We start from the raw sequence: 15,419 nt of genomic DNA, 5'->3' as shown, positions 1-15,419 counted from the left end.
TCACTAGTCTCAGACCAGCAGTCAAGATAATTTTGTAATCTGAGAAGCTATAGCGTGTGTCTGATATACGAGAATATTATCATTTTGTTATGACATTCAGCTGTCATTGGCGTTGCTGTGGGGTAGCCTAGTGGTTAAAGCGTTTGCTCGTCATGATGAAGACCCGGGTTCAATTCCCCACACGGGTAAATGTGTGAAGCCTATTTCTGGTGTCCTCGCATGATACTGATGGAATACTGCTTAAAGCGTCATAAAGCCATACTCACTCACCCGAGCTGTCATTTGCACACCTACATCTGTCATGACTTCCTGCCTTTCATTCAACTTGTCATAAAACACCTCGTAAACGAGGTATAGCGGCCTCATGTGGTTGCATTAACTATTTTATTACCTCAGGATGTGTTGGGACTACTGCAATACTTCTGACACAAGCATGTCAATCAGTCTTATCTGAATAATGCTGTCTCTGTAAACTTAGCCAAGAAAAGATAAATCCATTCATACTGCATATCCTTGACCTAGCTTCTGACTCGAAGCCCTAGCCCTATTTTCGTGTTTTTACCCTCTAGTATTATCAGTATATGGATGATCATGACTTTCCTTCCTCACAATAAGTTCTCATGCCTCGATATGAGTGAAATACTGTATTCTGTTGTTAGCCACAGCTGACTCACATTTGCCGCTGTTATTCCAGTGTCGATCCGTGGACCAATCCCTAACGGGCCGATGCATCCCCGTCCCTTGGTAGCTCTCCTGGACGGTCGAGACTGTTCCATCGAGATGCCCATCCTCAAAGACGTCGCTACTGTCGCCTTTTGTGATGCCCAATCTACAACAGAAATACATGAAAAGGTAGGTGTCGCCATAACGCCATCCTCGCTTATCTGGGGTATTATATCTTCGGTTTTATCATATATATACCCTGGACTCCTTCGCAACAATAGCATCATTAGCTACATCTCTTAGCGCAAAATTAGGACAAATTCTCTTGATCATAACTTTGGAATCAACAGCTTCAAACAGGGATTTTTCTTATTCTTAGTGCCTCTGGCATTCAAATTGGGGAAAAATGTTATTTTGGTCAAAAGTGGGAGTTCTTACTTTCTTATATTCAGAGGTTTTTAACATTGTGTTTTGAGATTGCATTCACTACAATAATAAAAAACTAATCATTAAAGATGATTCTTATTGGCACTCTTATCTATGAAATATAGCTTATCTCTACAAAGCGATAAAAGTAGTTATTAATTATATATATTTTATCAATAATTTGACAAGTTTTAGTTCCAATTTGGGAATGTTTAGTGACACTTGCTCTAGACTTGGGGCTGAATATGCTTCTGCGAACAGGTCTAGGTAAATGCCTGCTTCAAGGTATCCAGTTGTAAACGATTCACATGTTTCTGCATCTCACATTGCCCCTACATCTAGTGACTAGATGCATATTTATAGACATGAGGGAGTAGTTTGTTTTCTTTTTATTGCTATATCAACCAAACATTTCACATATATAAAATAATTTCAAGAAGAGCACAAATCAAATTTCTGCAATGAAAAAAATTAAGAATGGATTGATGTTGGAAGGGAAGTAACTCTTGCATTGAAAAACTCCAAGCATTGTTTTTACATTATGTTTTTCAAAGTTGGTTTAATGTTACACTACTGGCTATTCTTTCATTAGCTGATTACATTACACTCAGATATGCAGTTTATTTTTTGACGTCTTACCTTTTGTTTTTGGAAAAAAATCAATCTTTAAGCCGAGTAATAAAAAATGTTCGTATCCAGGGATGTTTTTTGTCTAGGATACCTTTGCAGATAAATTGGGAAAAGCATTTTTTGTTCTGATTTAAGATTCAGGGGTATTGTAATTTTCATTCGTTGCTAAAATGTTAAACTGAACATTAAACACCAGTGAAATGAAAATCATCCCTGCTAAGCAATAACATAAGTTACTACTATAATACCATGACTCATGGTTAGAAATTGACACTAGTCCTGCAGTCCTTGGCAAACTGCCAAATAGTTAAGGTATGATAAGTTCTAGTAGAAATTGGCCATTTTTAAGGATTTTGCTATATGTTATGATTATAAGGACTAATGAACTAAAACAGTTAGTTTCTACTGCTGCATGACTTGGCAATTTTGTTCCAGCCTGGGAATTTAATGACATTTGCTGGGGGCCACAATGTCAACAATTCTTATGGCAGATGTTGTTTAAAAGATTTCTTTATCTGAAACCATGGCAACCTTAAGACATTTTCTCCTTTTTCTAAAATCATATTTATTATGAGAGATTGTCATTCATTGATGTTGTAAAAAACTGTTGAATAATTAAAAAAAGCCACCTTGGCAACACACAAGTTGGGAATATATTGGAAGGTCCATGGTTTATTAAGTGAGCAGCTTTAGGTGAAATTTAAGGATTCAGTTTAATAGGTGTAAATACCAGTAAACTTTTGCAACCATCTGACTGTTATATGTAATTGTTTTGTATTCTAATGTATAAATTAATTTGAAATGTTAATGTTTGGTTACCTATGTATAAAGTACTCATCACTGAAATATGTTGCTAAAAAAATATTAAATTAGTTGAAAGAACATTGTTTTTAAGTATTAAGAATCAGTGTGTAGAAATTCATTGCTTCATGGTGTCAGGCCATAAAAACAACTATGATGCTGGGTTTGAATCCCAGATTGTTCCTGATTGTTTCTGGGTTTGTCAGCACCATACCCATGCTCGTGGGTTCATTGAAGTGGTAAACATCTAAGACCTGCATTACTTTGGCTTTTCCACCAAATGAAGCTGATGTAGTTTTAGAAATACTGATTTACAGGGTGCGGACAGGGCTTGAAAAGGCCTTGATGTTTAGAGTTTGTCTAGGAAAGGCCTTAAGTCGGCATTTGAAAATATACATCCCTTGAAAAGACCTTGAATTATATAAAGTACAAATGTGCTTGTGAATGTCCTCAAATGAATGGAATAATGCTGATCGATAAGTTACTTAAACTTCATAAATGATCTTTGATTGTATTGTTTACGAGTGTTCTACCTAATAAATGTGATTGCAATCCAGAATATCATTTGCATTAAATTTGACTACAAGCACTTTGAAAAGCCTTCAGTTAGTTGAGGACAAGTCTGTACAAATCTGATATAACTGATAGTGTTCAAGGAGGTGTTAACCTGTTAATATCCGGGTTAGAATTGGTCTTCAGCAACCCATGCATGCTTGGCGTAAGAGGCGACTAATCGGATCGGGTGGTCAGGCTAGATGACTTGGTTGATCAGCGAAAGTCCTTGCCAAACTGCCCAATATTGACATATCATAAGCGGGGCAGTGATCACAACCAAACTACTTATATGACATCGAACATTGTTGCAATATCTGAGAAAGATGCCATGCGAAACATGCTGTGTATCGCCAATGTGACTTGTGGACGGTGATTCTCCATCAATAACCTGCACATATATCAGGTTTTAAGTTTTGTGTGATCTGTCAGAGTGGCCCCAGAAGTCTAGAGAATGACCCCACTATGTATGCTGAAGGGGACCCTGTTCCCACTTTTCAGGGGGCAGAACACTGCATAAGGACAAGTATAAATTTGCCCTTTTTAAGGGTTTTGCTGTGTTTCCATACAGACCAGTGGACTACAAATGTTACTTTTTGACACTATTGATGCATGTCATCGTATTCCAATTGCGTAGTTCGAAGTTTATAATTCAATCACTAGATTGTTTACAGATTATTTACAGATCGCATTCATATAGCTGGAATGTTGCCGAGTGGGGATTTAAAAAACAAACATGCAAAACAAACATCAAAGCGACCTAAAACCATACTGTGCACTGTTTGAAGTTGTGGTTCATGTTTCTGTCTGTGTTGCAGGTACTAAACGAAGCAGTGGGGGCGTTGATGTGGCACACCATCACACTCACTAAAGAGGATCTTGAAAAATTCAAAAGTTTACGTGTGATAGTGCGAATTGGAAGTGGTTACGATAATATAGATGTCAAGGCTGCTGGAGAAATGGGTATGCTGAATTGATTTTTCTTTCCATCAGGTTTTAGTTATAAAATATTTATGTCATTACAGCTGTTATCAATTTTAGTGGATTCATGTTTTTAGATAGTCACTCATTATGTATGTGTTTTCCCTGTTAGTGCCATTGTGTGTGTCGTAAATGTGAATTTTGATAGCTTAAGTTGATCGCAGATGTCGTGTTGAACTTTTCTTTCAGAAATCAATAAGTTGCTGATTTAAACAGTCATCTATGCTAATGTCTATGGTTGCTCCACACTCTGACATTTCTTGAGCCTCTCACAACCAGAATATTCCACTGAAGTATTATCATTATCAACTTCAATCTTTATGGGTTTGAAGGTTTCCTTGGCAAATATGACATGGCTAACAAGGAGTTTGTGTCTATTAATGAAATAGCCAAAAGAATTTCTGTTCAAGATATCAAGATTAACAGCTTAAATTCTTATTAAAAATTGATTTTCATGCTGTAAAAATCTGTGAGAAGATATTGTGTTCTTATGGTGGGGAAAAGTGGTTTCCCAGGCAAAATAAGTTTGAACTCTACAAACTGACAGCCAGCTGTTGAAGATATTATTTATTGTTTTGACAGTGTTGTGTACCTTTTTATGAAGAAAAAGGTTGGCTTTTGAAAAAACTGATAGTTTTGTGAAATTTTCAATAATAAAACTCATGTGAAAAAATTTAAATGATTTTACCAACATTCACATGTGTGAAGAATATTGTGTAATGTAAGGTAGAGCAAATGCCATATTATCTCACTGGACAAACAGGCGAAACTGTTCTTTAGCAATTCAGTAAGTCAGAAGTGTTCAGTATGCCATCGAGGAATCAAGGTTGGAAATTTGGGTCCCCATGACCAACTGAACACAGAATTTTCATTTGTGTTGTACTGATAGGGGGTAGAATAGGTCTCCAGCAACCCATGATTGCCGTAAAAGGCGACTTTGCTTGTCGTAAGAGGCGACTAACGGGATCGGGTGGTCAGGTACACTGACTTGGTTGATGCATGTCATCATTCCCAATTGCGTGGATTGATGCTCATGGTATCAATCACTGGATTGTCTGGCCTAGACTCGATTATTTACAGACCGCCGTCATATAGCTGGAATATTGCCGAGTGTGGCGTTAAACAACAAAACAACCAAACAACCAATTGTACTGATAGTGTTGGAGAGTGGAGGTGGTCACGAGTCATGCAGTATTGACTAGTTGAGGTGTCATAGTTGCAAGTCGCAGATTCGTTCTGATCATGATCATAGGTTTGTCAGCACCATACCCATCTTGATCATAGGTTTGTCAGCACCATACCCATCTTGATCATAGGTTTGTCAGCACCATACCCATGCTTATGGGTTTCACTGTACCTGTTAAGGTCTTGGAAACTAAGGGAAGCATGCCAACTTTCTCCATATGTTTGTGCCTTGGACCTCCCAAAGTTATTACTGAGAGTCCTCTGGACTAGAATAGGTTGATCCAGATAAATCCTTGACAAGTGTTGTTCTGTCAGTATTCTGTTCGGAGAGGTCCACAAAGCGATCTTTGAGCTATGATCATCAGAAGTTGATGTATGGGAGATGATATTGCGCTAAGATGACTTTCATGTACAGGTCTGCATAGTGTCTGCAGGGTTATTGGTTAGTCTTGACGTTGATGCAGGATCCCAAGTCCATCTTAGACATCTAACCATCTTCTACTGTTGCAGGTATTGCCGTGTGCAACGTGCCGGGCTATGGTGTGGAGGAGGTAGCAGATTCTACTATGTGTTTAATACTGAACTTATACAGACGGACTTACTGGCTCGCTAATATGGTCAAAGAGGGCAAGAAAATAAATGGCCCTGAACAGTTACGTGATGCAGCCCAGGGTTCAGCACGTATCCGTGGCGACACACTAGGAATTGTGGGTCTCGGTAAGAAATTGCAGTATTGGTCCTAGTCTGACTCAGCTGATATTGACAACCTTGTTCTAGACTAATAATAATAACTGAGTGTTAGAATAATAATGAAACATTCACCAAACGAGATGCAGTAGTTAGGCCACATTTTTTCGTCTCATTTTTATTGATTCGCCTCAGTCTTCAGAAATTGCAATATTTTTTAACGCAAAAAGTCTGTGAGCCCATATAATAAATAATGTTGCCTAACAGTCCAGCCTAACGAGTATCAAGCACTGATAATCAGAGATAGATATTGACACTAGCTTTGACGACATTATCACCATTCAGGCTATTTGATTTCTTAAGTTAATTTCTACCCTGGTAAGTAGATATAATGTTAACGAAATTGTCAACACTTGTTTCCTTGTTTGCTTATATTGAGACTGCTAGAAAATGTTTGTTGGCAATAAGCTCCAGTGAGGAAGGAGATAAATGGTTCATGCTTCATCATGTGTGGAAGATGTGCACAAGGGCGGATGCTGATGCTGCTGTTGTTGTTATTGTTATCATATGCATGTTCTGAGGGAAAAGTACAGTTGATTTAGTACAAGTTGCCCTTGTGTATTGACAATGTCTGACAAACATGTGTTTGTGTTTCCAGCCTTTTGACAGCATGAATTAATGTTTCAGGTCGAGTTGGAACTGCGGTTGCAATACGAGCCAAAGTGTTTGGGTTTAACGTTATTTTCTATGACCCCTACCTCGCAGACGGTATAGAAAAATCCCTGGGTAAGAAACCTGAAAAGGAAGGATGACAGATTGTTGACTTTTTTAGCAATCAGCCAGTCTGTCTGTCCGTCCGTCTGTCCGTCCGTAATCATTTTCTTTTCCGGGGCAGAATTTGAAAACCATTCTGTGTATTTGATCGAAACTTGGCAAAGCTATCAGGCACATACTGAAGTGGTGCCTTTTGATATTTTGGGATTTTTCTAATTTTTATTTTTTTAAATTTTTATGGGATGAAGTTGGACCTAGACTCCATTGGGGAACGGGTTCGTTTCCGGGGCAGAATTCGAAAACCATTCAGTTATTGATCGAAACATGGCAAAGCTATCAGGCACATACTGAAGTGGTGCCTTTTGGGATTTTTCTAATTTTTATTTTTTTTAAATTTTTATGGAATGAAGTTGGACCTAGACTCCATTGGGGAACGGGTTCGTTTCCGGGCAAGAATTCGAAAACCATTCAGTGGGTAAACAATGTATGTTTCTTAAAGAACATTCAACTGTTGACTCATAACATACAGAATTGCACATTTACTAGTGGTTACTTTACAGACAGCTGCCGGGGGGATATGTCATCTTTCTGATGACTCTTGTTAGATGAGGTGCAAGGGATTTGGTAGCTTAGTGTTTGCTTGTCACAGACCTGGGTTTGATTCTCCACATGAGTCATGTGAAATTACATGTATTTTACAACTATTTAGTGCCAGCGCCACATTTATGATCGTTAATTACAACTGCTTATTATCTAGCCTTGGTGAAATGACATTCTCTGAGTTTGATGCCAAAAATGTCTCACTGTTTTTCCAATACGGCATGATACGCTATGATACAACTGAAAAACTGTTTAATGTGTCGTATCATTTTCGTGATGGGGCACAGATGACCCAGTTGTCAAAAGCGAGTTGCAAGCCTTTGGCACACCAGAAACCTGCAATCATGGGTTCAAATCCCAGGTCGGCCAAATTATGTTTCTAGGCTTGTTAGCACCTTACCATTCTCGTGGGTTTCACCAAAATGGTAACGTCAGAGACCTGTATCCTTTCCTCCAACATGAAGCTGACACGCCGTGATATAACTGGAAAACTGTTCAAAGCTGCGTTAAACCAAACTCACACGCACTCATTTTTGTGATGGGAGATCAGGAAAAACTTAATATTCCAGAAAAGAAATAAATGTTGTGTTACTATGGTGCTCTTGTTTTCTTGCAGGCATTACGCGTGTATACACATTGCAGGAACTACTTTTCCAAAGTGACTGCGTATCACTACACTGCAACCTCAATGAACACAACCATCACCTGATTAACGACTATACCATAAAACAAATGAGGCCTGGTAAGTATGAAGGTATCTAAACCGTTATTACAACATAAAACTCAGGGATCAAGGCGAGTTCAAATAAATGTCTTGTTTCACATGACTTACCCCATAAATGGCCTTACCCTCATATTTTTGGATGTGATTTAAAAACTAAGTATTGTTTTTACACCGGATTCTGACTGTTTTTGCAAACCCATTATGTTAATAGTGTGTCAGTTTAATTTTTGCAATGGATTCCGACTTTTTTGTTGCCCACCCATTTTCTTCATAGTGTGTAATTTTCGAGGTGTTATTTACCATTGCTCTCGGTCATCTCTTGTCATTTAGAGTGGCATGGAACCTGGCCATTGAGGTCACGTAGTACATTAGAAGCTGGTTAACTTAAGATGTTTGTAATCTGAAAAAATATAAAAATTAACATCCTCTTAAAATATAAAAACCATTAAAAAAAACAAAACTTCCACATCTGTCCAACCCATGTTTAAAAATGGTCATGTAAAACAAGAATATTTTTCAACTGGCCTCATAGATTATGCCACCACTGGCTCGGATCTACAGCTTACCTGTCTTTGGAGAAAAAGATCCAAATGCCGCAATGGTCTTTTCTCTGTGGCCCGATAAGCAGTAACTCAAAGCCAGGCGGGGTATATCTGTAGTGCTACCCATTGTCATTTTTGTGTGGAAATTTTATAAAAAAATATCAAACTCTGCTCATCTAGATTGAACAAAATATGACATTTGGTTACCAGGCAACTTCACGAAATTGGAGCTGTGTGTTCCCCTTTTCATAGGGAAAGCGTTTATGTGATCATGAACTTTAAATTTAAAAAAATAATAATCACAAATGATACTTTAATACTTTTATTGGGTTGCTTTATGTTGCCTGGGAACCAAAATCAGATTATTTCTCTTAATTTTCGAAATTTTGCAATATTGATTAAATTTCTGACAGTTTAAGAGTCAAAAGTCACATTGAAATCGATTATTAGTCATTGTTTTGTTCTGGCAAAGTTTTGTTTCTATTTGTTTTGAGAACATTTTGAAGATGACAATCTGGGTTACATATTGAATTTTATCTTCCGCTTTTGTGAAATATGCCCTATAACTAGCCAATATTGGTTATATGGCAATCCTATTTTCACCTTCAGTGCCAAGAAAAAATTGGCACTGTTGGGAAAGCAACGAAGACACTTTGGAATGCTTCCTCAGTAGACAAATTGCGGGGTTACAAACATACAGGGCAATGCTCCAGATCTGCTCGTATTTGTGTAAAATACGCAAAATCAGTCACAAGTACCCACCCACTCACCCACTCACTCACTCACTCACTCACTCACGTATTATCACTGGTCAACATGAACATGATCTGTTGATGGTTGTCCCCCTTGCTGTATCCAATGTTGGTGGCAGAATCTTTCACACCAATTCTGACCCGTGAAGATTAGAATAGGTCTTCAGCAACCCATACTTGCCTCAAAATGTGACTATGCTTGTCGTAAAGGCGACTAACGGGATCGGGTGGTTAGGCTCGCTGACTTGGTTGATACATGTCATCGATCCCAATTGCGTGTATCGATGCTCATGATGTCAATCACTGGATTGCCTGGTCCAGACTCAATTATTTTACAGACTGCCGTCACATAGCTGAAATATTGCTGAGTGCGGCATTAAACAACAAACAAACAAACAAACAAACCAGTTCTAATCCATTGGCTTTGTGATAATGGTATCATGGAAAACTTCTAAAAAAGAGTTTTGTTTGCACTGTAGTATTTTTCAGATGGTATTTGTACATGGTGTTTAACTGTATAGTGTGTCTGGTATTCAGCAGGTGGTATATTGTGTGACTTTGGTATGTTGCAGGTGCATTTCTCATCAACACAGCTCGCGGAGGACTTGTAGACGAGCATGCTCTAGCCTCGGCGTTGAAGGATGGGAGGATACGTGCATGTGCACTTGATGTTCATGAAAATGAACCGTTAAATTCCCTAAGTGAGTTGGAGGGATTTGGTTTACTTCTGTTAAATGAATTGTTCGGTTTGTAGATAAAAGTTTTACCCCTTGGATTAAAAAAACAACACAATTTGGTGTTAAGAAAGAACATGGACATAGGAGCTGATCTGAAACTGCATGATCTGAGCACTTCTTAACATCAAGTTTTGATCATGTTTTGCCGACCATGACAGATTATTTTAGTCACACATTGAAAAATAGGACGTTCTTTAACTTCTGTTCAGTAGTGTTCTATTCAAAGCAGCATCAACTCATTTGGGACACCTACCAGGCCACATGATATTGTGACATACAAGATATGACAGTATAATTTTATCAAGAAAGTTAGAGGACACCCACAATTGGAAAGCTGTGTGTTGCAATACCAACCAGCCACAACAGATTGACCAGTCATATGAACAAATTGGCTGTTTTACACTTGAGTAGGTTTTGTTTTGTTGGGAAACTTCTCTCTGCATCCTTTTCAGCAGCTAGAGTGCAGGATGAACGCTAACTAAGGTTTGTTTTACCAATATGCCTCCATTGCCACCATGTTGAATCTGACAGTTACCCCCCTTTGTCCCCAGGTGGCCCTCTGAAGGATGCCCCGAACCTCATCTGCACTCCCCACGCTTCATTCTACAGCGAACAAAGTGTGACTGAGCTCAGGGAGATGGCAGCGGGCGAGATCAGGAGAGCTATCCTAGGTCGAATACCGGATAGCTTAAGGAACTGTGTAAACAAGGAGTATTTCACACCCACACCCAGTGAGTCTTCCCCCTCCCCAGACACCTTGAAAGTAGCGTGACTGGTAGAGTGAGTCCTTCCCAGTGTAACCACAATAGGTTCCGTGAACTGTCATGTGACACAACGACCTTCGTGGTCTAGTGTCCACCTGGAGAGAGGAAGGCCAAGGGTTGGATACCCAGCTGCATCATAGCAGACAATGTTAAAAGATACTTGTTGTACTTGTTGTTTCCCTGTTTCCCTGCCTGGCTCTTGGCATAAGGGGCTAATACAAGTACTGGTCGGCTAAGAGTTGGTATGCTGTGTCCGAGTAGATTATTCATGTTAAAGCGAATGCACACGTATGTCACGTCACGTCCAGTCACATCACGTCACGTCACGTCATTTTAAACCCCATTTTACCTCACCTCAACTCATGAGAGGCAACTGAATAAGGATCATGTGATCTTGTATGACACTGACTTTTTGTTTAAAACAAAACTGGAGTAAAGATGATCAAACATTGACAGTGACATTGACATTCACTGTGCATGCTACTTTGTCTATTATTAGATTGATTGTAGTGAGGGGCGGTTGGGTAGCCTAGTGTCAGGTCGAAGATCTGAGTTCGATTCCCCACATGGTACAATGTGTGAAGCCCTTTTCTGGTGTCCCTCACCGTGATATTGCTGAAAGCAGTGTAAACACATACTCACTGATTGTAGCGAAAGCTTTGCACCCATGTGACTTTCTTATGTGCTCTCTCAGCTCACTTGCATAAAGGACACAATATCATGCGATTGGTTTTGTTAGCTTGCCGCACTCTGCAATATTTCGGCTCTATGACAGTGGTCTAAATAATCACGTCTGGACCAGACAATTCAATCAATAATTGACTTCATGAGCATCGGTCTACGTCAATTGGATATATGATGACATGTATCAACCAAGTCGGTGAGGCTGACCATCCGATCCTGTTAGTTGCCTCTTACGACAAAGCGGTTACTTAACCCAGTATGATGTTATTACAATAACTTTTGTTTGGTTTCAGATCCTGGTAGTGTCCGCTACCCTTTCCCCCCAACTGGTTACCCTGACAGTATGAACGGTGCTGGCTACCCTGCATTTAACCCAGCTGCCGCCGCTGCAGCCATGGGTGTCCACTCGACAACCGACACCCACTCCGTCGTCCCACTAAGTACCGCCCACACGACTGCTCACAGCACTCTGGCTGAAGCAGGCAATCACATGGCCAAAGCAGAAAGCTCCGAGGTCGTCCATTAACCCTATTTTTACAAATTGTGCTGTAAACTAAACTAAAGTGCTTGACCGCACCAGGAAGGGTTCATTTGTGGAACAACCAAGCTGGATTTTCAGAAGTTGAGCTCAAAAGGAAATAGGTTATGCTGTTACTTTTATTCTTGGATCAGGCCCTGACAAATGAGGGAATTTGAGATGAGAGAAGCAGCCGAGATCGTTACTGCGTCTTGAGAGCTGATGGTGCAGGAACTGAAATTGAACAATTCAGAGGAGCGAAGAATGGTGGCCATTGTGTTACCATGGCAACAGACGCAATCTCAGCCACGTGCAAAACCAGACTCCTAGAGTTGCTAAGAGCAATTGTCTTTTCTACCCGAAACTTTAGAATGTAGAGATTTGTGTCTGTTTAAACAAAAGGCAATTTGACAACTTAACTGATTTTAAAATCTAATTGATAAAATCATGTAGGATTTGTGTGTAGTTGCTTCAAAGGTTTGGAAACGACCTGTCTAGAAGACCAGAGTGTGAAGCTTCGTATTGTCGTCAAGAATCACGTCCGAAAAATTGTGTTGAGTGTATTGGACATGGAATATTTTCATGATCGTGGCCTCCAAGGTTTCAAGCCAGTTGGCTTCTAGGTGTCATTTCATGTGCAAAGCAGCTTAGGTCAGACATTATACATAAGTAATATCGACAGCAAACACCTTCCTTCAAGGATGGCTAGATTTTGTATTTTAAGATATTACAATTGAGGTGTAGCATGGTCACTACTTATGTATCTTGTCTGTGTAATAAGGACGCCATGATGGTGGGTAGGTGTTCAGGATTTCATCATCATGAATTTTTACTCGCATTTTGTCAAAGAAAGTTTTTAAGCCAAAGATAGCAACTTTGCACTTCTCGTATGTTCACCCAAATTTCCACCTACCTGAACGTGTGTAGTGTCGACGCAGGTGTAGTAGTAACTTTGCATATATCAAAGGTGATTTCATCTTTGTGGAGGTCGGATCAAAGATGGATTCAGATGAACTTCTGCAAATGAACTTGTTCACTTGAATACAATTATTTTTTGATATATGGTCATTACCAAGCTTTCTTACAGATTTGAAACAGAGGAAGGCAGTATTTTTGACAGACGTAACTTCATTTGTTGCATTTCTTCACTTCATAATGGGAGAGATTTTAGCATCTGTGAGAAAGAAACATTATTACTGCATTTTGCAATGTATTTCATTATTCAATCATAATTATGTTCATCCATTAGCACTGGCGATTTCCCACATGGCTTTTAATCCAAAAAGCTTTCTGACAATCAGCATTGATTGCTTTGTGGCGACACTTCCCCACTCGAAGGACCTACATTCACTTGATGTACTTAGATCATTCTGCTCTGAGAGAGGTTTGTGCCGGGATGTGGTGTAGGAATAAGGTGGACGCTCAACACGATGTAAAAGCGGTTGGGATGATAACGTGGAAACGCTCAGGCAATGGTGCATTCGATTCATCCTCATCCTTATTGACCAATTACTTTGTGTGCAGTTCTACTGGATGTCTACATGGATAGACACTGTTTTTCTCTCTCGTCATCTTTAATACAACCGACATGCATGTTTTCTTTTATACAACTTTCAAAACAGTAACTGCGGTCGGTGCTTGATATGTTTTGTTGAAATTGAAATGTTTGATAATGTTTTGTAAGTATTCATGGAAGATGAGGACTATGCATAGAGGGCGCTGCTCCTGGCGGCCACCCCTCGTAGCGGCTGTATGTGCTTGTCTTACTTTAAACCTGGGACACATTTTCTTGAAGAATTAATTCCATTGGCATATTTTTAGTTCCTCTAATTCCTTGTAGTATTTTCTGAAACCCAAGGATTGAACCGTTTATATTTCCTGATCAACACGTGCCTGTGTCCATGTATTTTATGTTTACATTAGAAAAAAAATAAATTGAAATTAAATTGAAGTATGAGAATTTTTTACAAAGTGTTAGTATTTTTTTAATGCAGTTAATGAATTTTGAAACTCCTGCATCAAAATGGGGAAATTATTTTTTGAAATTTGTATGCATTTTGTTGGTTGAATTTGGATTGTCCAACAGCTTCCAGCAAATGCAAATAACTTAGGAAAATAAAGCTGTGGTTTTTTTTCTCGAGAGTTTGTTGTCCCATGTCAGTATAATGCTTCATTGCATTGTCTACGATTCATTAAGCTTATAGACCTATCTCAGTAGCTGTAGACTAGAAACAAATGTAGATAAAATTCGGAAAATGCCAGTATATCTGATCTGATCTTCCAATATAATTTTATGAATAAAGACAATAAAATTTTCTACAAATTGGTCTATTTCTTTGTTGATCTCTGAGTGACTAGGCAGGCTGCCTTCGTGTGCCAAGAAACGCCCCTTACAAATTAGAAATGATTGTGGGCTGTGTGTTGAGAAAGAAATAGTCTCCAAGAATGGCATTCAAATTGCGTTTTTTAGGCAGTGTGTTGCCAATGGATTGAGGTGTGACATACTGTTGAAATATTGTAGGTGGGGTTAGAGATGGCTCTGTGTCCCGTATCGTAACACAATGGGAAAGGCAGAAACTCAGCTGAGACGTCTTCATAGACACTCTTCTGGTGGGAATAAATGTGTGCAGTCTTCGTAATGTATAAATATGTATGTCATGCTAAGGACAATCTTCCCAAACGAACAGATAGGTCTTTAGGGGTGTTATGTGTAGGAGAAACCATGTCTCCGAGGGATTACTAGAGATCGTAAATCCTCACATGACAGACGTTCCCGAATGTGAGGGTTTACAATCTCTAGTAATCTCGAGGAACTTATAAACCGACTCATCGCATAGACAACGTTTTTAATAAAATAACTAATAAAAACTCTCAAATGTATAATCTGTATCAGATATGAAATATCGCCTGCAGTCGTGAACTCGGTTCAATGAAACCGGTAACCTCAGCACGTGGGTTTCGTAGGCTGTTCAAGGGTTTACAATGATTGTAAGCCCTCCTGCGAGGTGTTACAATCGTTGTAATACCTCCTACGAGGTGTTACCACAATTTCAAAAACTCAATATCGAGTTACACAAACAGCCAGTAGATTTATAAGATTCACTCACGTATGGATGTGCCTACCCATGTATCAATTTACAAAAAGTTATTTTTTAGAAAGTTTTGCTATAAACTGATCTGGCTAGTTTTAGTTTATGAAACAAACTTCTAAATCTGAGAACATGGTACTATTAGATCCTGCATTTAGAGGGCGGGATCCAATCCTCGTGCTTGGTAGATCAATGAGTAGGTGCCATCCGTCGGCACGTGAAGGTACCCGGCTGTGCGAGTGGTCGACTACCCCCTCGTCAGATTCCCCAGTCATTGCTGGAGTTTCCCACATCCTACAAGATGTTGGAGC

The 15,419-nt window shown here is 39.2% G+C and overlaps 1 protein-coding gene across 4 annotated transcripts in view; it reads left to right on the top strand.

Moving 5' to 3' along the window:
- The window catches only part of LOC124138473 (C-terminal-binding protein-like), a 41,061-nt gene extending 26,716 nt beyond the window's left edge, over positions 1-14,345 (top strand). The window contains exons 4-11 of one of the 4 annotated variants that reach the window (XM_046505118.2): positions 695-852; positions 3,891-4,035; positions 5,749-5,955; positions 6,613-6,711; positions 7,916-8,041; positions 9,887-10,018; positions 10,606-10,785; positions 11,796-14,345. In XM_046505118.2, coding sequence (XP_046361074.1) covers positions 695-852; positions 3,891-4,035; positions 5,749-5,955; positions 6,613-6,711; positions 7,916-8,041; positions 9,887-10,018; positions 10,606-10,785; positions 11,796-12,028 — 1,280 coding nt within the window. In that variant the 3' untranslated portion in view covers positions 12,029-14,345. Of the gene's footprint in view, positions 1-694; positions 853-3,890; positions 4,036-5,748; positions 5,956-6,612; positions 6,712-7,915; positions 8,054-9,886; positions 10,019-10,605; positions 10,786-11,795 lie in introns of all 4 variants that reach the window. The other 3 variants (XM_046505117.2, XM_046505116.2, XM_046505119.2) reach the window with 3 other exon arrangements.
- Positions 14,346-15,419: the final 1,074 nt, after the last annotated feature.

This window comes from Haliotis rufescens, unplaced genomic scaffold, assembly GCF_023055435.1.
Source record: "Haliotis rufescens isolate VD_foot unplaced genomic scaffold, xgHalRufe1.0.p SCAF_54, whole genome shotgun sequence".
Taxonomy (NCBI): Eukaryota; Metazoa; Mollusca; class Gastropoda; order Lepetellida; family Haliotidae; genus Haliotis; species Haliotis rufescens.
Note: the sequence above shows the minus strand (reverse complement) of the source record. Positions and strands in the feature narration are given on the sequence as shown.